The following is a 21153-nucleotide window of genomic DNA, read 5'->3' as shown; positions in this document are numbered from 1 at the left end:
AGCGTGACGTTAAAACCGGAAGTTCAGTAGATGCTGATGAGTAAACCCAATGTGTGTACAAATTGGCAAGTTTGTGAGGGTCTGAAGCGTTTCACAAGATAAAAACACAACGACAACCAGTAATTATTTAAACCAAGTCGGACGTCTACCGTGTCAAACAAACTTCGTAAGTGTAAAGCTTCGTCATTTATGTTTATTAATAAATAATATCTTGACCACGCTATGTTTACATTTTTGACAGGGACCACGTGTTCACAAACTACAACTGATTAAAGTACACTTATCCAGTTATGGCAGTTATTTGCTACTTCATAACACTTAAGTGCATTTGTAATGCTTTTTAAAAATTGAATTGTAATTGCCATTGTTGTTTTAATCTTTGTCAGAAATGATTTTTAGATCATCATGACCATTCTTTACTGAAGCCAGTTACTGAGTTAGGGTATTACTAGCCAATGCCTATGTGATGGTACATTACAAGACAGCTTTTGTAGGTACCAGTGAGGTTGTGATGGCTCCCAGTTAAAACATTTCAGTAACACATTCTTTTAATACCAGTGGCTGAAGTTGGCACAAGCATGGAAGCCCTTAGTCCAAATAATTGTACGTTGGCGGATTATTTTTAGATTTTTGATATGGCAAATCCTTCACGTACAAATTGTTTTGTATCAAAAGTGGGTAGTTGTTCCGATCAGGATTCCGGGTTAAAGCATATAGAGTCTATAAAATATCATAAAAACAAGAAATATTACCAGATAATGTTATTTTATATTAGTTCCGTACACAAAAAATAAATATCCAACTTATAATTATGAGTTTGACAGCTTTTCTTCATTTCATTCTGTCAAAACATAACGATATATACATGAAGGGCACCTGCAAGGCTTCAGGGCACAGTTTTAAATCGCTCGGAACATTTCGGCCATGGCCGAGTTGTTACGATTGTATAACGAGGTCTATCTCTAAGCTTTGTCGGAGGAGGCTGAGTTATTACGATTGTTTCGAGTTGTTCCCCTTCGCATAATTTTTTTCTGTGTCAGTAAACTTTCGTTTTATTGGAAAGGTAAACAACTCGTTTTAATGCATAAAATGCTTGTTTAGTGCAAGATAACATTTCACTTACATGGTAAAATATGAATATAACTCTTTATGATCAATTTCAACCATAAAATACTTCACTTAAAATAATTTCAATATTTTTTAAACACCCCCGTTTTTTGCACATTCCCGTTTAGATGTTAGGGATTGAAAGAATCCCGTATAACACGTCTATTATTTTAGACTAGCAAGCCCTTAGCCACAATAATGCGCATATAATGAACTTTTTTAACATTTGGATATTCATTTTGTTCCCCAAACGCCACAAGTCGGCTGATTCATACCAATGTTAAATATATTCTTCAACTGTAACTCCACAATATTTAACACTGCATTGTTAAATAAAAACACAAAAGTTAAACATAAATTATTTTTAGCCAATACCTTTCTCTTATTACACTTAAGTGTTTTATGAAACACAAATTCAGATCAATCTGTCAACAAAGCATCAAAGCATCACCATTTTTGAACTGTCTAGCAGGTGCCGTGTATCTTTCCGCTCAATATACTTAGCGCTGGTATCTGTCATTCTTGGCTAGGAAAACAAGTGGGATATGGACGCGTAGAGTCACCAAAACATAAATAGTCAAAGACTCAAAAGCGGCTGTTTATATGGACTAGCAAGTCTGGCACTGGAAAATGTTTTCTAGGCTAGTCCACCTAAATGGCCGTCAACGAGTCTTTTATTGAGTATTGATTTATCGTCCCTGACAATGTCATGTTGGCGGCAATCGATAGTCTTTGTCCAAAATGAATGTCACTAATGTAAATGGTCATGTTGATACTATGTATAAGGATTTCTTTCCGAAATGATATTTTGAACTTTCTATTACCGGGGTATTGTTTGATAGTAAATTGTAATAGTCAAAGTAGTGTAGTCGAGCGCGCTGTCTTAGGACAGCTCTTGTAATAGTCTGTATTCAGTTGGTAAATAAAATAATTAATGTGTAGTTTAAATTTTTTAAAGCATTATACAGAAGATCACCATAACACCCTTCTTCAATGATGACAATAATGTTCATACTACCAAATAAAAAAAAAATGAAAAATATAAAAAGCCTACCTACCCTACCTGTTTTTGAAAAGGATGTCACCCTAAGCAAACCATTTTTGGCCTTAAGATTTAATGTGACAAGCTTTCTCACCAGAACCCTGGAGTCCTGTGCACTAAGGGAGCCCCATAAATGGGTTATATGGGAAATTGTGTAAAAACCACCCACCGTGCAGCAATAATGTTTCATAGGAGTTTATAAAATGCTACAGAGCGTGAGTAAAAGCCTCAAGCTACATAAAAGCATTGTTTGTTTAGTATATATACAGCCAGAAGTTGTAGAAACACGCACACATATGAAGGAGATAAAGGGAATGCTTCTTAAAAAGAAGACAAAACCAACCTACCTACCCTAATTTGCTCAGGCATGTCACAGGAACCATATCATACAAAATATTATACTCATACCAATAATACTTTTCACAGATTTTCAATGTAATGAGCTCAATCAAAATAGCGTTCCTCATAAGGCAACAAAAAGCTTGCCACCATGCAGAGTTACATGCTTATGAATGGCTGTCTTGTAATGTTCCATCGCATAGGATTTGTTCTTTGAACAATTAAAAACTAACAACTTAGGCAACACTAGACAAGTTTTTTCTACTCCCTGGTGCATGAATCCTGTGTCACAACACAATTTTAATTCAGCAGAACTGGTGACAATGGAGCAAAAACTGGTATTTTAGGGCATAATAAATGCAATCAATAATACTTAAATGGATTTTTTTTCGTAATGTACATGTTTTAACCTGGTACTCAATCTGGGTGCACACCAATTTTTTACATGAACATGCGTGCTTGTAACATGATCTAATGCGCTCAACTTTTGAACTTTGTGAACCAAGATAATGCTTAACTTGACATTTAAATGTCCACACTATAAAGATATCCTTCACCTTGTGGCAAACATGATGACCAATGTCATAACATCATGCCATTTAAAGATAATCATGGCCTATTAAAATCAATGAAAACTAATATTTGTGGTTTTAGGTATATGTCTATGCAGTTATTTTGAAAGACCTAAAAGGTTGCCAACAATTCACCAAGACAAAAGAAAATTTATTGTTTATATCTTAAAAGCAAGTGTAATATAATTATGTTGTTGTTGTTTTTTCAATTTTGTTAAGATAATCTAACAATTACATGAAGATTGAGTTATGAATTGTCAAGAGTTTAAGGGTCAGTATAAGATGATTTCTTTTAGCCCTAAAAAATACATTTGGTTCAGGTGACCCGACCCTTATTACCTATGAAATAGGTTTTTATAGTCAGTTTTTAAGTGTTTGTTTTAATATGTAGTTTAAAACCTATACATACAGCCATTACAGAAGATAGATTCAATGCAATTGGCCAATGATGACAATAACATTCTTACATAAAGCCTGATAAAAGAAATAATAGCCCAACCATTTTCTTTTTGGTCTTATTTACTCATATTTAATGATTCAGGTGACATTTTCATTCAGTTAAATTTTACTAGCTAAAATTGATGTCCTTTATCTAGGTATCTATCTTCATGAAACACTGACCATATTGTGAAGTACCAGTATTAACTTTACTGATATCAAAATTTTCCATTCAGTTTTGCAATTGTTTGATGTTCCCTGACAGGAGAAATTATCAGCATGAGCACATTATTTCTATAGGCAACCACATGCTCTGTTACGCACAGTTGGAAATGCAAAGTTGAAGAAAACATTTTTAATGAAAAAAAATCATGTTGTGACTTTACTTATGCAGCATGTTCTTCAATTAATGATCTCTGATGTATCCACAATTCAGTTCAGTTTGAGAAAAATAGTGTATTTCATGATTGACATGGATATATTTCAAGGTATTTGATAGAACTTTCAGTGTTTTTTCCAACTTATAAGGGAATAGTGGAGGGGCTTATTGATATGAAGGAAAAATAGCATCATTAGGCAGAATGGAGGAAAATATTAACATGTATCATATAATGCTCTTCTAGTTGTCAAGTCTTTTATTCAACAATCCTATTGACATATCCATAAATGGCACTAAATTGCTAAATTTCCTAAACTATTAAAGGTCAATGCCTCAAAAAATGTTATTTATTATTTTTACCTTGGTAGGGGAAAAATACATACTTTTTCAGTAGGTGAATGGGGGTGAATTTCGGCCCTAAAGAAACAACACTGGTTTTTATGCGGAAACACAAACTAGATGTACATGTAATAGTGTATCATAGCTCTTATGTTGAGGTTTCTAAATATTAGTCGGAAGACGAGGCAAAGCTTAGTGCCAACTTTACATTATCAAGTGTTCAAGGAGAAATGCCCATCATTCTATACTAGCATGTGTACATGCACAAGCTCCTAAATAACTCACTTAATAAAACCAATTAACGACTAATTATTATAATGGCCTTGTTTTTGTTACTTCATGGCAAGTTTGCTTTAACTGTTAAAATCTGATGGATGAATATTTGATTGTCAGTGCTCCTCTAAATGATAAAATGTGAATCTGTCAGGTGATCCAATTGGTGGAGGCTGATGAGCCTGAACACATGGAATAATAATGTTATGTAATTCAAGTTAGTGTTCTTAATATCATTTTGGTGGATGTAATCGAGACATTTCGCTCAAATGATATTTTATTTTTATCATAATATATGCTATCTGATCAATTTGATAGTTTCACTGTTTTGAAAATTTAGCCAGCTTTGGGTTCCAAATCAAACGTCAGCGTGTACATGGCTGGTACACAATTTTAACAACATAGTTTCCAAAAAGATGTTACTTGCGCATACAACTTGGCAGGTTCCTCTAAAAAAGTGTGATTAAATTACTTTTAATTCCAATTTTTAGCATATAATAAAAAGAAAAAAATGTTTGTTTCAAAAATTCAGTGTACCACAAAAACTGAATGTTTCACTTTGGGCTATGCCACTCATGAATTTAAATTTCGGTGCTCCCTCGGTGAAATTTGATATACTATGATCTTTCACTGAAACATACAATTATCCTCTATATATTTTGGATGATGTTTGTGAACTCTGAAATATATATCACTTATCAAAATATTGAGAAACATATTTAAAAAAGAAAAATATTTGCTGTACTTCCAAGAAAGCCAAGAAAATATTTTGTACATGTAGGGCTTGTAAAGAGAGATCAATTTTGACCGCTGTCATTTGAGGGTATAAACTGTTTTTTCAGAAGCACTGATGGAGCTAGACGTGGAAGCAGACATTGTGTCTGACCTGTATATCCACGCCTTGGGGCCGGATTACAACCTCGTGAGTAGACCTTTCATTCACCAGTATGCTATGAAATTATGATTTGTTGTTAGTTTGATTACAGTAGTGTATATATAAGGTATTCTCTTTTTTTCTTTTTTGGTTGATTAAATTGCAAAGGTATTATATATAAGTAAGTCACTGAGATATGACAAATTGTAATCGTTTAATCATAACTTTATAATTATTACAATGTAACATTTGCTTTTGTTGTTAAAACAATTCTATAAGGATACATGATGGAAATATCTTGATATTATGATCGCAATACAGTTTTCCCAACAATTCCCATCCATAATAACAAACAAACCTCGGCATTTCAATTGCATCATTCTTGTTATTAGTTGTTGTCTTGAAACAGAAACTGTTAATAGTCCAGGCCCTGATATACGAAACTTCTTAAGCTTTAGAATTACTTGATTAGCTTATTTTGTTCAGCAAAATCTCTAACTTTTACCTGATTTGGATAAATAAAACTTTTTTTGCTAATCATGCAGTCAGATAACTTATAATAAAATGCCAAAAAAAAAAAAAAATTATATCAAAATTTATAGAAGAATAAAAGCTTAACTTCATCCTGTTATAACAGACTTAGGTAGTTTTCAGCCAGCGATCATAATGAAAGTAATTTAAGATTCAAGTAAGATAATGAGTAATATAGGAGTGTTTGTAAAATGTATTGATTAATACACTGAATAAAACAAATTTTGCAGTTGCTTTGCATGTCTTTAGAAGGATATAATTTATTATGTATCATATTGAAAACAAGCACTGGCTAAAATTGAAGCATTAAAATATATGGATTGTTACATTGTAGCTTAGAAAGTAATTGTTGTGCTGTTTATTGTTCAGAAAATGGAGTTAAAGAAACAATAAAAATCCAGCTACCGGTTCTACTGTAAATGTTAGGTTTTTTATCTATGACTTACAATTTTTTTTTAAACTTCAGCTCTTGCTTTCCAAACTCTTACAAATTGGTTCTCTCAGTTCCCGAAATGTATATTATATTACCTGTTTTTCGGGCATTACTATAGCTGGTGTTTGTATCATTGGCTGTTTCATTCAAAATTCCTAAAATATTCATAATTTTTTCAGGACTTTGGCTTCATGGAGCAGACAATCATAGATGATGTGATGTCCACGATCTCCACACACTCTACCATGCCAGAGGAGGCTACTCCTAATCTTTTGGAGATGAAAAGCCACTCTTTTGAGAGGTGCCCCAGCTTGAATGTGAAAAACAACTGTGTTGAGAGTTGTCCCCCTTTAAAGATGAAAAGTCTTCTCCAGGTATGGTTCTTATTTATCTGAATGTTAGGACAGCTGCAAACTCTTTTGTTTTGCATTGTCATAGCTGAATTACTTTTGTATGGGTAAATTTTAGTTTTAAGTATGGCAATGTTTTACTCCAAACATTTCTTTATCATTATTACAGTCCTGTTAAAAAATGAAAAATGCTGAATAGGCTATCTATGAAGCTGCTTTTAATCAAAATTAGGGCTTCTAAAAGTTTCAAATCCTAAATGCACCTACCTATTTTGAATAAAGAAGTTAATTAAATGCTATTTTTTTATAAGCCACATCTTCTGTGTAAGGTTGGGTAATAGTGAATTGTCCATTTAGCTTAATTTACTTAATACAGTCTAACCACGTTGCCGCAAACTCCTAGGGACCAACGAAAATACTTCGAGCCTCGGAAAATTTGAGCCAAGCGGGAATGCTTATATTCAGTATAAAGAAATCAGTACTTTACATCCAATTTGAGTCAACGAAGAATTCGAGCCAAGCGAGTTTGAGTCAACAAGGTTTGACTGTACTTGAGTTATATTCATGGTTAGAGTTTTTGTAGGGTCAGAAAGAACAATAAGAAGGAATGGTTTGATAATGAAATGATACCTTTGTTATCTAGGACTCTGGGATTCTTCAGAAGCCAGTTGAGGCTAAGAAAGAATGTATAGAAGCTACAGATGTAGGGAGTCTACTGGAGCAGTTTGAAGAAGGTGCATAATCTCACTGTTTTGTTAAAGATAATGCAAGCAAATGTAGCAAATATTTTGACTTTGTTTGCTGGTGGATTTCAATTTTATCTTGCATTAAAATGAATTATTTGACTAAAATGTGCTGCTTATCAACACCCTATTTACTTTTTTGCGAGGACAATAAATACTTATATATTTATATCTGTTTTTGCTCTTCTAGTCCATGGCCAGGCTTGTAAATGCAATGGTGCATTTTCTGTTATCCCTGAGTCTGTCCAAGAGTCTGTAAACAATTGCTTGTGAATGTGATACAGTCTGCAGTTTTGATCGTATCAAACTAATGCTGTAATTATTTATCCATTTGAACTCAATTCCTTTCAAAACCCAGCCGGGTACGCACTTTTGGTTCCTCATTCTCCAAACAATCAAAAAATGTAATAAAGCTTACACAGCAGCCATTTGTATTTTTTATCATTTACAGCTTCCCAGGGCCTTGATTCTGAACAGACTTCCAGAAATAATGGAACATACAATGATAACCAGTCTCTCATCACTTTCCATAGGTGAGGGATTATTGTTTGTGTTAAATGCGTATGTAGTGATCATTGTTTAAAGACAAATCACTCACAAGATCAAACTTTCTTCTATGTGCAATGAAAAAGTTTATGTATCAATTTTGGTCATAAAACCTGTAATTTTAATGTATACATTAAATGCATATAGGTTGTATGATCAAAGTTCCTACACAATTTATTACGCCCAAACGAATTTCTTTGTTGATAGACCATACTCAAAATTGAACTGTTGTGTACATTTATGAAAGTGAAATTTTTTTGAACATAAAACTTCGTTTACCCTCAAATGTAAAGGTCAGTGAATGGGAAAATGAAAAAAAAATGAGGACATTTTTTGTTCTTGAAATAATATGCAAATTGTCTCTAAATAATTATTTTAAAATAAGAAGGTAAAACAATCTTCACTATTTTATGGATACCTTCTTTATATTTTTCTCATAAATAATTCATTTTTCTGCTTTAAGCCATCATTGATATCAGCGAATGTCGGTGATGAAATTATCTAAGTGGGTCATATACTGCTGAAGTAAACAAACATGGTTAAACTTAAACATGAGTGCAGTGGAGAAATGAGTGGAAAACTGTATCATTTATCAAAGTTTGTTGAAGGTTTAGAGCAGTTTACCACTCCTCTCAATTTTTTTATACGCAGCAACTGAACGAAATATTTATTCTATTTTCTAGTGCCATAGAGAGTGAACAGATCATGGATAGTAATGGTTAGTATTGTTTATTTTCCTGTGACTAGAGTGGCATTTGCAGACTTAAATCACTGAATTGAGGTGGAATGACTTTCACATTTTTTCCAAATTTGTAAATATTTCATTTCTTGAGTTTAAAGACATACTTGCAGCAAATTCATATTCTATTTGTAATTATGCTGGTTTATGTGTAACTAAAAAAACATATGAAACCAAACTATTACAGTAACTATACCCATGGCTTTAAATATGTTGACTAACTGATTGAGCAATTGGTGTATCCAAAGATAAATGGACAGATTATGAGATATAGTGGAGAAGTGTTTTTAGATACCTCCAGTGAAGTTTTGTTTTGCTTCTGTAGGAAATGTCGAAAAGACAATCATGGCCAGTGCAGAACACCTACAGAATGTCAAACCCAACCAGAAGCCTAAGACTGCTGTCATGCTGCCCATGATGGTGCCTGCTAAACGTGGACGCGGTAGGGCAATGACCAGAGGTCATCCCGTAGCCATGCCAACAAACTGTACACCCAGGAGACTTCAAAGAATAATGATGCAGAATTCTTCTCTGAAGGACAGCCATGCTTTGTTTGAAGAACAGAAAGCTAAGGAGATTGAAGCTAAGAGTAAAGTTATTCTTAAAGTGAAGGACTGTGCCAAGGTCATTGAAAATTATATCAGTATGAAAAAGGAGAAAACTCAGCTGATTGAGAAGGAAACTGAGCAAGAGAATGTAACAGTAGTTGAAGAAAAGAATGTCTGTGAACAGGTCAATTTTGATCATGGTTATAGCAAAATGGCTTCAAATACTGTTGCTTCTAACGACAATAAAGATTGTGAAGATGGTGAGATTGTTGTTGATGATTTTGAAAATGAAGATAGAAATAGGAGAAAGAGGGATAACTCAGAGAATGATGGACAATTCTTCGATAAGATTCCTTCCTACTATACAGCTTTATCAATTCCCAGGAAACAAATCAGAAAGACTGCATCATGTGCGTATGGTAGGGGAGGGATTGCAGTGCATGATCACATTGAATCTAGGGCAATCTCTCCAGTTAGAGACACATCAGCATATAATAAACTTCCAGAATACTTCAGTTCTTTCACAAATAGCACAAAGTATGACTCTGTAAACGAATCCGACCAAGTCTTCAAAAGTATGGAAGAGAGTAAGACAAGTAGTGGGTATTCAAGCAGAGAGCACAGTCCAGCCATCTCCACTAGTTCATGTTCTAAATCAGGGTCTAGGTCACCATCTGGATCCTGTCACTCTAGATCTCCGTCCAGAAATAGGTCAAGGTCATGTCATAGATCTAGGTCAAACCATGAAAGGCCAAGCCGGAGTGTTGAGAGGAGTTATAGACAGAGACGACAATCATACTCATCATGTTCTGGGTACTCTAGTTCTGGCAGTTCTGTTTCCTGCTCTGGCTGCTCAAGGTCATCATGCGGGAGGTCATCTAGTTGCTCAAGGTCAGTTTGAATGAATTCTGCATTGTATCTTAATATGAAAATATTACATTGTAGTTACAGGTACATTTGGTAATTTTAATCTTTGGCTGACATTTTTTTTTTTAAAGAAATCAATCTGTTGTTGAAATAAAAACTTTCATGGAGACCAAATTTAAAGCAGTTATATACCATTTTAGCCTGACTATTTAAAGAATATGGAGAGCTATACTACTCATCCAAACTTCAGTGTCATGCACATAGCGGCGTAAAGTTCAGTGCGCTGTCGAAAAAGCTCTCGTAAAAAATGATTGTATTTAAAATTTGGTATGCTGGAAATGCTTCTAGCATATGAGTAAACATATCCAAGGTATCCTGTCTCTACACCCCAGTGGCAGGGCAAGCCTGCATTTCTACTTTGATGAACTACTTTCCTTTTTACTGAAGTTTTCTCAATATATATACTCTCCCATTCTACAGTGTCCAGTCGTGTTCTTCATGTGATTCCCCGAAGTTGGCTCGCTCAAGGTCAAGATCAGGGTCGTCAGAGAGGGCCTGGAGTAGAGAACAGCGCTTCAGATCAGACAGATCTAGACAGGATTTTAAGTAAGCAGTTTCATTTTTTAACTTCTTCTTTTATCTTTCTTAAAAGTTCATATTCGTTACAACTATCATCAAAGACTGACCCTTCATTCAATTAAATGATTGGATGCTTTTTACAGAACTTTTCATTCATTGTTGATCATTTTAATCAATATACGTGTAATACTATAAGCTTCTTTGACTTATTGCTGTAGGTCGCCACCAGAATCCTTCTCTCGGTCAAGATCACGTTCAAGAAAACATCGCAGGTCAGTGTGATTTTTTGAATGCAGACTTTCTGAAAATTAAAGCCAATTTTTTTATATGTTAAAATTATGCATCTTGAACTTAGTTGTATTAACAAGGCTTATGTTGTGACAGAATGGTTAAAATATCTGATATAGGTTATTTTTTGTTCTTCAAAAAGTTATGTTTTATACAGACACTCAGGGGGTAGACATTCTGTCGACAGAAGTGGTGACCCGCATTACCGGAGTCGGAGTCGAAGTTGTTCCAAGGAAAGACGTCAGCGTGCATTGTCACGGGAACGAAGACAAGAGGAAATGAGGTTAAAACGTGAGGAGGAGAAACAACAACAGATGGTGGGTATTGCTATACAGATTATTGCTGGGTACCTATTTATTTGATTGAAATTCTTAAGCTTGGTACACATAACCATTATGATTGGTAGTAGGGCCTGGCATATTTACATGATTGATTGCCATGTTGTCTAAGAATGTGTGCCCTTGAATATGATTTTAACACTTTGGTCTATATTCAAGGTTTGGAGTGATCTTATACCAATTATTAAAAGATATCACTATAACGTAGTACACATAACTGGAAAATGCTCTGATTGTTCATAACAAAGTTAAAATTAACAATAAATTTTTATTACCATTGTTTCTGGAACTTTCAAGAACTCAGTTGTGATCTGCGGTATATTTGACAAGGTCTGAGACAGATGTTTCAGCTGTTTTATTTAATCATATTAGCAGATCACAAACTCTTTTCCATTTAAAGTTAACAACTCTGCTGTTAACTATGTTGTTGACTTTAACTGAAATCCTAAACAATCGAGCCATTGTTCATCGATATCATTTTCTTCCTAATTACAGAAGGATCGCAGAATTGTATATGTTGGCGGAATACCAAACAGCTACACCCGCCATCAACTCCGGAACAATTTCTCTCGTTTTGGGGACATAGAGAACGTTCAGCTTCATTTCCGTGAATGTGGTGACAACTATGGCTTTGTGACCTTCACCTATACTTGTGATGCATTCGCTGCTATTGAGAGTGAGGAAACAGATTTTTGTCTAAAATTAGCTTATACAACATACTTTGGTCAAGCTTGATTTGTGGAATTACAGTGTTCAATTACCTCAGAGATATGGCCTCTTTCAAAGAAATAGTTTGTCATTCATGTGTCCAGTTGGAATTCTGGGTTATTCATCATTCCTGTGACAGCTCTAGTTTATATATTTTCAAACTTATGTGACGTAGATCACATGAAACACATTTTACATTATATACTCTTGATGTTTGCTAAATGCTTATGGTTGGAAATTATTCAGAGAACTGAATGATTTGCTTTATAAAAAGCAGTCCAAAAGCACATTTGCAAGTCATGCTTTGTAACCTCTGTTATATTATGATTGTGAAGACAGCTGTAACATAGGCTCATATAAATCACTCTCTTGAGTCTGTTTCCTGTAAATAGACCATTATTTTCATGAGCAAATCAATAATGTTGTCATATTGATTTTATTTTCTGCTATTTTCTGAAGACAAGAGACATACTGATACATGTTAAGTTAATATTAATAAATAATAAAATTTGAATTGAATATTATCTGTTACAGTAAGAACATACGTATATCTGAAATGTGAACTTCAATTATGTCAGTGTTGATTTTATGGTGTTTATTCTTTCTTCTTGTTTGAATGGTTAAATATGACTGTCTATTTTCTTTCAGGGGGTAAAAAAATCCCAGAATTAAGACAATTTGACCTGTGTTTTGGAGGTCGCAGACAGTTTTGTGATATCGAGTATGCTGACTTAGGTAAGCTTGTTTTTTAGCAAAGCAACATGTTGTCAGCCAGTCTAATTACAAAATATGTACTTGTTGCCCATGGGCAAAGATAAAAAAATGTACCTGTATGGAACTACTTTCTTGTTTCACTAAGCACAAAAGAGTTCCAGCACAAACATGTAATTTTAACAATATTTTATTTAATTGAGGAGGAAGCGTCTGCGGAAACTCAGTAATTCTCATTTCGGCAAAATGCCCTACACTTGGGTCGGGATAAACCTATCTTACACGTCCATGGAAAGTACTCATATTCTTGGAAAGTAGGGATTTAAAAGAAACTATAAATAAAGATAGTTGATTAGAGGAATGTGATGAGAGTGTAAAACTGTGTTTTAATATATGTAGTTTAAAACCTTTAAATCTTTACTCAGAATATTACTATAACGCTGTTAATGCTCAGAAGACAACAATTACATTCTTATATGAATCCTAATAAAAAAAAAAAATGAAAATAAAAGCCTACCGACCCTACCTGATTTTGAAAAGGATGTAACCCTAACCAAACCAGTTTTTAGGGGGCCGTAAGTATGAACTTTAGAAATCTAGTGACTTTAGAATTTTGTCCAATCATCACCAAATTTGGTCAGGATTTGTATTTGCATACTGTCTTGGACAAGATCAATAACCAGTCATATGGCTTTAGTCACTCGAGAGTTATCGCCTTTATAGTAATTACCATGTGGTCTTGTCAGCTCAATAACTTTAGAAGCCTTTGTGCAATTACCGTCAGATTTGTCAGAAAGTGTATTGGCATAATATCTCAAACAAGTTTGATAAACAGCCAGATCGCAGAAGTCACTCGAGAGTTATCACCCTTTGATTATAGAAATCTTATTAAATTGGTCTTGTCCTATCAATAACTCATCAAGCCTTTGTCCAATCATCACCTAATTGAGTCCGAATTTGTATGGGTTTAATATCTCAGACAAATTATGATTACCATAAATATTGCTGTAGTCACTCAAGAGTTATTGCCCATTATTATAGAAACGACATCAAATTGGTCTTGTACGATCAATTAGTTTAGAAGCCTTTGTCCAAATTTGGTCGGAATGTGTATATATATCTTGAACAAATTTCTTATCAACGATATTCCCTTGAGTCATTCAAGAGAAATCACCCTTTAATTTTATAAATTACCGAAATTCAGTTTACTCTGATCATTGACTGCAGATGCCACTTTCCAATCAACACCAAATTAGGTTATGTGAAAGGGCAGAATTCCTTGGTCATGTTTGATTAACAGCCATGAGTCCTCCTCATTCATTCAAGAGTTGTTACCTTTGAATTGGCAAAAACTGTAATAAAAGTGTCTGCTCTCGTAATTTGGCTTAACTTACAACCACTTCTCACCAAACTTGGTGTCCTAAAATAAGGACAGACATATTTTGTGACAGTTGGCGCTCTTGTTTAACTAATGTGCATTAGTGCTTCAGCCAATTACCAGTACCTACTACCAGCTCATTGTATTACAATTTATGCCTTTTCATTGAAAATGGGCATTTGGGGAGCATTCATTGCTTCCAGTGATACTTTTTTCTTCTTTTTTTTCACCCTCATTTCATATATATTTGGGGAGAAAAACAGCCAATAAAAGATTATATCACAGTATATCACGCCTCCAACATAAATGACGCAACGCCATTCGTCCAGGATTGGTCAACGGTCACCAAATTTGTATCGTACCAAAATGGCGTCTATTTTCCGATTCCGATGGATTAATGAAACATTTCTCACCCGATATGGTTTCCTTTGCCCCATAAATCCCATATTGGGTCACCTTCTAACCCTTTTACTTTTAATATTTACCCGGTTGCCTCTTTAAATGCCTTGTTGTATTTCAGACGGAAACAAAGAGGTTGAGGAAGAATATGACTCTGCACCAAAACATGGAGGTGGACTAGACTTTGATGCGCTGCTAAGACAGGCTCAAGCTAAAATAAAGAAGTCTTGACACATCGTGGGATTTAGGATTGATACGGACATGAGTTGTATTATACTTATAATGGTTACATTATTTTACATTAAATTTATGGTTAGTATCAAAAAGTCTTGACACATTTTGGGACTAGGATTTATATTCACTCATGTTGTATTAGATTAATATTTGCAGTGTGTTAAATTTGTGGTATGTATTGAAAAGTCTTGACAGATAAAAGGACGATAAAATCATTCAATCTTTTCAAATGTAAGAAACAACAACCTTTTTGAGAGGATGTACAAATGATTTTTTTTATTTAGAAATATAATTTCTAGAATATGTATCCATTTAAATTGTTATGTTATATTCCTATGAACTTACCTGTTGTATGCCTTTATGCTACATTTGCACCTTTCCAGCATGCATGTAACGATTTTTTTTCTGAAGTTGCAAATATTGATTATATTCTTTATTATGTCTCCCCCTCTCTGGGGGAGACATATTGTTTTTGCCCTGTCCGTTAGTCCGGTAGTCCGTCAGTCCGTCCGTACGTCACACTTCGTTTCCGATCGATAACTGGAAAACCGCATGACCTAGGATCACCAAACTTGGTAGGGAGGTTGGTCATGAGGTGTAGAAGATCCCTATTGTTTTTGGGGTCACTAGGTCAAAGGTCAAGGTCGCGGCGACCCCCAATGTAAAAAACATTTCCGCTCAATATCTTGACAATGGTTTGACCTAGGTTCACCAAACTTGGTAGGGAGGTTGGTCATGAGTTGTAGAAGATCCCTATTGTTTTTGGGGTCACTAGGTCAAAGGTCAAGGTCGCGGCGACCCCCAATGTAAAAAACATTTCCGCTCAATATCTTGAGAATGGTTTGACCTAGGTTCACCAAACTTGGTAGGGAGGTTGGTCGTGAGGTGTAGAGGATCCCTATTGTTTTTGGGGTCACTAGGTCAAGGTCGCGGCGACCCCCAATATAAAAAACATTTCTGCTCAAAATCTTGAGAACGGTTTGACCTAGGTTCACCAAACTTGGTAGGGAGGTTGGTCATGAGGTGTAGAAGATCCCTATTGTTTTTGGGGTCACTAGGTCAAAGGTCAAGGTCGCGGCGACCCCCAATGTAAAAAACATTTCCGCTCAATATCTTGAGAATGGTTTGACCTAGGTTCACCAAACTTGGTAGGGAGGTTGATCATGAGGTTTAGAAAACTCCTATATTTTGGGGGGTCACAAGGTCAAAGGTCAACGTCGCTGTGACCTCTAATGTAAAAAAATATTTCCGTGCAATATCAGGAGAATGCTTTGATCTAGGTTCACCAAACTTTGAAGTGAGGTTGGTCATGATGTCTAGTTGATTTTGCAATCAGTTGGTCAAAGGTCAAGGTCACTGACCTTGAGGTGAAGAACCGGTTTCTGCTCAATAACTCAAGAACGTTTACACCCAGGAACTTCATACTTGGTATGCCAGTTAGTCATGACTAGTTGATGGCCCCTATTGATTTTGGGATCCATCATTGATTATTTCTCACCTACGACCACACAATGGGGGAGACATGCGCTTTTTCAAAAAAGCAATCTCTAGTTTTTGTGAATTAAATTTGGTTAACTGCTTACTTATATTTTATTACTACATACTGTATAGAACGTGCTATTAAAATGTCTTGATAAATTGTATTAAATGGTATTTGTATAATAGAATCTACTGTTCCTTTTTTTTTCATATGATTATATTACTTTATATTTGTATATAATACATATTTTTGTTCCAATGTGTTTTTGGCCTATTGTATATATGTTTACTTAAACCCATGATACTTTCAAACATTTTTGTTCTTGAAAACTTGTCAATTACATAATGTTAATGAGAATTGTTTATGCATAATGTTTGCTTCGTTTTATTTGTTCTTGTAGTTATTTTTGGGATTGATTACATTGTAGTGCCTATACCATGATAAGATGTCAGTGTCATTGGCAAAAAGCAGAAAGCTTTCATCTTCATGAATCCAACCCACAAATAGTTCTCTGATGGCTCAATTGATCTTTATGTTAACTTTTGATGCCTAGTGAACTCATGCCTGGTATCATTGCTTTCATTTGAAAGGAAGTTAATTGCTTAAGTGTAAATTAAATGACCAAAAGTACAATAGATTTGGAGTTTTGTATATTTGTCCTTTAGTTACCAGGTTTTCACATAGAATGACTTACGTTGCTGTTTGGGTGGTCCGGCGGGGCAGGGTTAAGCTAAGGTAACTTTTACTAAAATTAAAAATAAACAGTTGAAACATAATTTTTTTTTATTTAGTGTTAACATCTGACTTCAGTTTGTATTTAGGAATAATTTATTGACCCCTTTGATGGGATTGCGTTTGGGGCCCCTTGGATCAGTTACTGTTACTAAAATTAGAAATATGGTTAGGTAGTAATAAATTTAGCTGAGTTGACATATTTTGACTACAAATTATGAAGAGTTTATGGAGAACTTTCTTGGAATTGCACTGGGGCATCTTGAATCAAGGTCACTGTCTCTTAAACTAGAAAATATTAATTACTGAATAACTTATGTTAAGGTTGACATGTCTTGACTAAACTTGGTATTTAGGAAGCGTTTATTTAGACCTTTCATTGGAATGTGTTTGGGGCCCCTGGGGTCAAGGTCAGTGTTTCTAAAAAGAGAATAAGGTTGAAACTGAAACTCTTGAACAAGGCTGAAGTTCTTCTGTCAATCATTGTAAACCTGGTTTTCTGACATTGCATCGTGTTTCAATTAAAATTAGACATAAAAACACCAACCTTGCAATTCTTGAAGGGAATCAGTCATGTTTGTGGTCTGAAGCTTAGTTTCAGATAAATCTGAAATCGCTATGTTATCATTATTTTACTCTACGATATTGAAATTGCAAAAAAACAACAATTATTGTGAAAAAAAAAGTATTTTAGTTTTAATGCGGTGCAAATTTTAGCCTGTAGTCAAGAAAAAATAGAAAACCAACACCTTCACCACTGGCCGTCAGGAATTGAACAAAAGTTAGGACGTATTCAAAAGTGATGGATATTTTGACCTTTTAACAATACATTGATAACATCACGTGATAATGTCCATCAACCAGCTGACAACTATGAAGCGGTACATAGGCTGTTAATATTTGACCATATGTGTTATTAATGCGCATGAAAATTGTGGTCTTCAAAGATGATATTTGAGAAAACATCAATATTTTCTGAAGAGTTAAAGCTTTTAGTATCTTATTTGTAACACTATGATTTGTCACACTATTTCGTCATAAAAAAGTGCATTTAAAAAAATGAGTAAGTCCCTTTAATGGCTTTAGAGAACTATGCTATGTTTTTGAGGTGGTTTTTGTACTAAGTCTTGTTTATGATGGAGGACGTCAAAAATTTGAACAACATTTCTAGATGCTTTTAATCCTCCGGGTGATTAATTTGTTTAAACTTCAGTATAAAACAATGATCTTAAAAGCTTTGACATACATTTGATTACTCATAGGTCTACATAGATATATTTTTGATACTTGGCAATTTGTGACGTACATTCACGGAAGTTTTTGTAGTTCTGTTGACAGTTGGGTTGATCTAGTTACATGTTGATGGTGCTTAATTCTTGTCCCTTGTGACTTTTAAGCCTAATTCCCTTCATATCATGGTGATAGATTCCTTCTTATTTGTTCAGTTTGTATTTATGGTAAGATATTGGTGTAAAAGACAATACACAATTGTAAATCGTGCTTTCATGAACGGATTGTTTTGTAAATAAATACTTAAAACATTTGATCTTTGTGTACATATATTTTCTGGGGGCGTACAAACTTGATATGTTTGTGACACAGGCGTGTCTCGTGCACTAGACATTGCTTCAACCTCAAACCACTTTTAAAAACTTCTTCGTAATCGTACGATCCCACATACGCCCAGCCATGCATTTTTGAAAGCACATTTTCGCGCATGTCAGGTGCAGAGTGTCTATTGCACCACATCTTGGTTCGACCTAAAACCTTTTTACAACACCGTCATTTGAGTGTGCGCTGGATCCCTTACCAGGCGTATAACATGCATGTTGATGTAGTGCTGTCATTTGTACCCGTAAGGGCCCGAACCACTCACCGTCGTGTTGGGTAGCGAATATAAAGTGCACCACATTTGGTCGACCTTTTCCAATAACTACGCAAGCGTACACCCGTTTTGGCGGAATCGGGATTCGTTCGGGTCACAGGCCGGGTATCTGCTGCACCAAACCAACCAGTTCACAAAACCCTTTTTCTTGGTACGCGCATTACCTCATATATGCAATAAAGATTCATTTTAGAACAACCAAACCGGAGTTAACTAATTTCGTTCGTGTGTTGGGCCGAATGGCTGGTTAACCACACAATGGTTCGATCTCGAATAGGTTATAAAAACCGGCTGTATGAGATACTCGCTTTCATTCGCCTGTCATCAACCGTTACCCATGTCTTTGGGGAGCTGACCATTTGTGTTTGTTTTAAAAATCGCCATTTAAAAACAAGTAAGAATCTAAGGTCCAATATACAACCTGTGAATTTAGATGTTATGAATTTTTTGATAGTGGAGCATACATAGATTGACATTCTTAAAATGCACAGGAATAAAAATCCAAGTGGGGCGTTAGTGTATGTTTTAGAACACTGGTATCAGGAAATAAGAAAGGCAAATCTGAGTTTCTGGGTGTGGCGTTAGTGTATGTTTTAATAGACAGCAACTGTGGTCGGTATTTATGAGAAATATAAAACGTATAATGTGTCTCGCAGTCCCGCACCGACGACAATAAAGATCCAAATATAAATGTCTATGAAAAGAGGAATTTGTAAGTTAGAAAGCTTAATTGATTAGAAGGCAAAACATCAACAAGTGTAGTGGATATGTCTGCGTTTGTAACGAAACCACCTTTTATGATATTCACGTGTGACAACAACAAACTAACTTAATATTATATACACTATAAACACCAAAGCAGTTGGAAGTAATTCATGAGCAGAATACAAATATTCAATTTTGAGCCTGAAACAGTTAATGCTGTAGCGTCGGCTTTGCCTCTTGGTGGTTTACCCACCCAAATATTGCATTAAGGGAAAAATAACGTAACACTCTTCACTCACAACTTACTCTTGCTGACCTTGATTTTATTTTATGGCATTTTAGATAAATGCCCATTATCAATCAACGCGGTGTGTTTCTTGTATTTTTTCCTAAATACATTACTAGTTCAATCGACAAGAGGTCACCTTTATAACCTTAAGTGTACAATATATAAAATGCAAATGTATTTTTGCTCATGTTCAGGTGAACACGTTGGACCAAATCCTCATTTACCGCAGTAATCTGGTTTATATATTCAATATACTTGATCGATTGATTAAAATAATTTAATTATGACGAATTTGCGATTCATGTCATGACTTTTTTATGTTTTTACAATATGGGGAAATATAACATGTTAATGTTTTCAACATGTTATGATTAAAAACGTCAGATTGGTACAAAAAAGTCGCCGATTGGTTAGAAAAAAAGCCTCAGAATTACAAACGATATACATATACATGGTAAATTTATGTATTCGCAAACTAGTTAGACCTTTGGGTATTCCGAGGATCACAGACGTTATGTCACTTTAAGTTGGCCGGTTTGATATGAACGACTAAACAGTCATCGCTGCTGGTCCGCTGTAGCGGAAATGGAAATAAAACAAATAACGCCGAGAAAATTACCTACACACTAAGCACTAAGACAAACTGGTTTCTTTCTAAATATCGCGCGACGTTCGTAAATGAAAGAAGAAAATAAGCATTTACTTAATACTATACTTTATTACAAATAGTACGAATCGTCTTGGAATCGCACGCCTCGCCAGCAGTTGTTGAGAGAAAGGCTGACTCTGATTTACATGAATTGCTAATGGAGACACAAATCATAAATATTAAAAAATTGACTAGAATGGTTTAACGTCTGGTAAGATACAGCTTAGCACCATAGAGCGATTTTTTTATTTTGTATTTCTCAGTCCGTTCATTAACAATGTGGAAGTTCCGTTCGAGAAGTAAATTCCTCTTTATTAGCAATGAACACGGCCTGGAATAATACAGACATAGCTGGTTAACACTATTATACTGGCACAATGATTTGTAAGCATGTCATTAATACATGCATAGTCACGATCCTATATCCCCTCCCCACGTCTTTGGTATATTCATTTAAAATATAAAAAGTAAAGACTGAACCAACGAAAGGTCACTATGACTTTTCAAAACAGTTCAAACGAATACAGAGTCATGAAGATAATGTCCAGTATTGTTAAAAACAAAAACAACTTAAAGTGATCTATACAAGGTACAAACACTTTATACAGTCGTCGAAGAGCACTGAATATTGTAAGTGTCATCACTGAAGGTGATCATT

At 34.8% G+C, this 21153-nt stretch overlaps 1 protein-coding gene across 4 annotated transcripts; it reads left to right on the top strand.

The window, feature by feature from the left end:
- The first annotated feature begins 34 nt into the window (after nt 1–34).
- LOC128211925 (peroxisome proliferator-activated receptor gamma coactivator 1-alpha-like) lies at nt 35–16870 on the top strand. 4 transcript variants are annotated; one of them, XR_008257356.1, is made up of 14 exons: nt 35–166; nt 5332–5411; nt 6507–6701; nt 7321–7411; nt 7872–7953; nt 8650–8684; nt 9031–10144; nt 10601–10726; nt 10918–10971; nt 11145–11304; nt 11821–12001; nt 12682–12768; nt 14643–15385; nt 15676–16870. XR_008257356.1 is itself a non-coding variant. In XM_052917067.1 (13 exons), exons 2-13 carry the CDS (start codon nt 5340–5342, stop codon nt 14750–14752), a joined length of 2277 nt encoding a protein of 758 aa, XP_052773027.1. In that variant the 5' UTR covers nt 35–166; nt 5332–5339; the 3' UTR covers nt 14753–16870. The 4 variants fall into 4 exon arrangements, 3 of the variants coding, with proteins under 3 accessions (XP_052773027.1, XP_052773026.1, XP_052773028.1); XM_052917067.1 differs by having other exon boundaries at nt 11175–11304; nt 14643–16870; XM_052917066.1 differs by having other exon boundaries at nt 14643–16870.
- The last annotated feature ends 4283 nt before the right edge of the window (nt 16871–21153 follow it).

Source organism: Mya arenaria, chromosome 12, assembly GCF_026914265.1.
Source record: "Mya arenaria isolate MELC-2E11 chromosome 12, ASM2691426v1".
NCBI classification, from domain to species: Eukaryota; Metazoa; Mollusca; class Bivalvia; order Myida; family Myidae; genus Mya; species Mya arenaria.
Note: the sequence above shows the minus strand (reverse complement) of the source record. Positions and strands in the feature narration are given on the sequence as shown.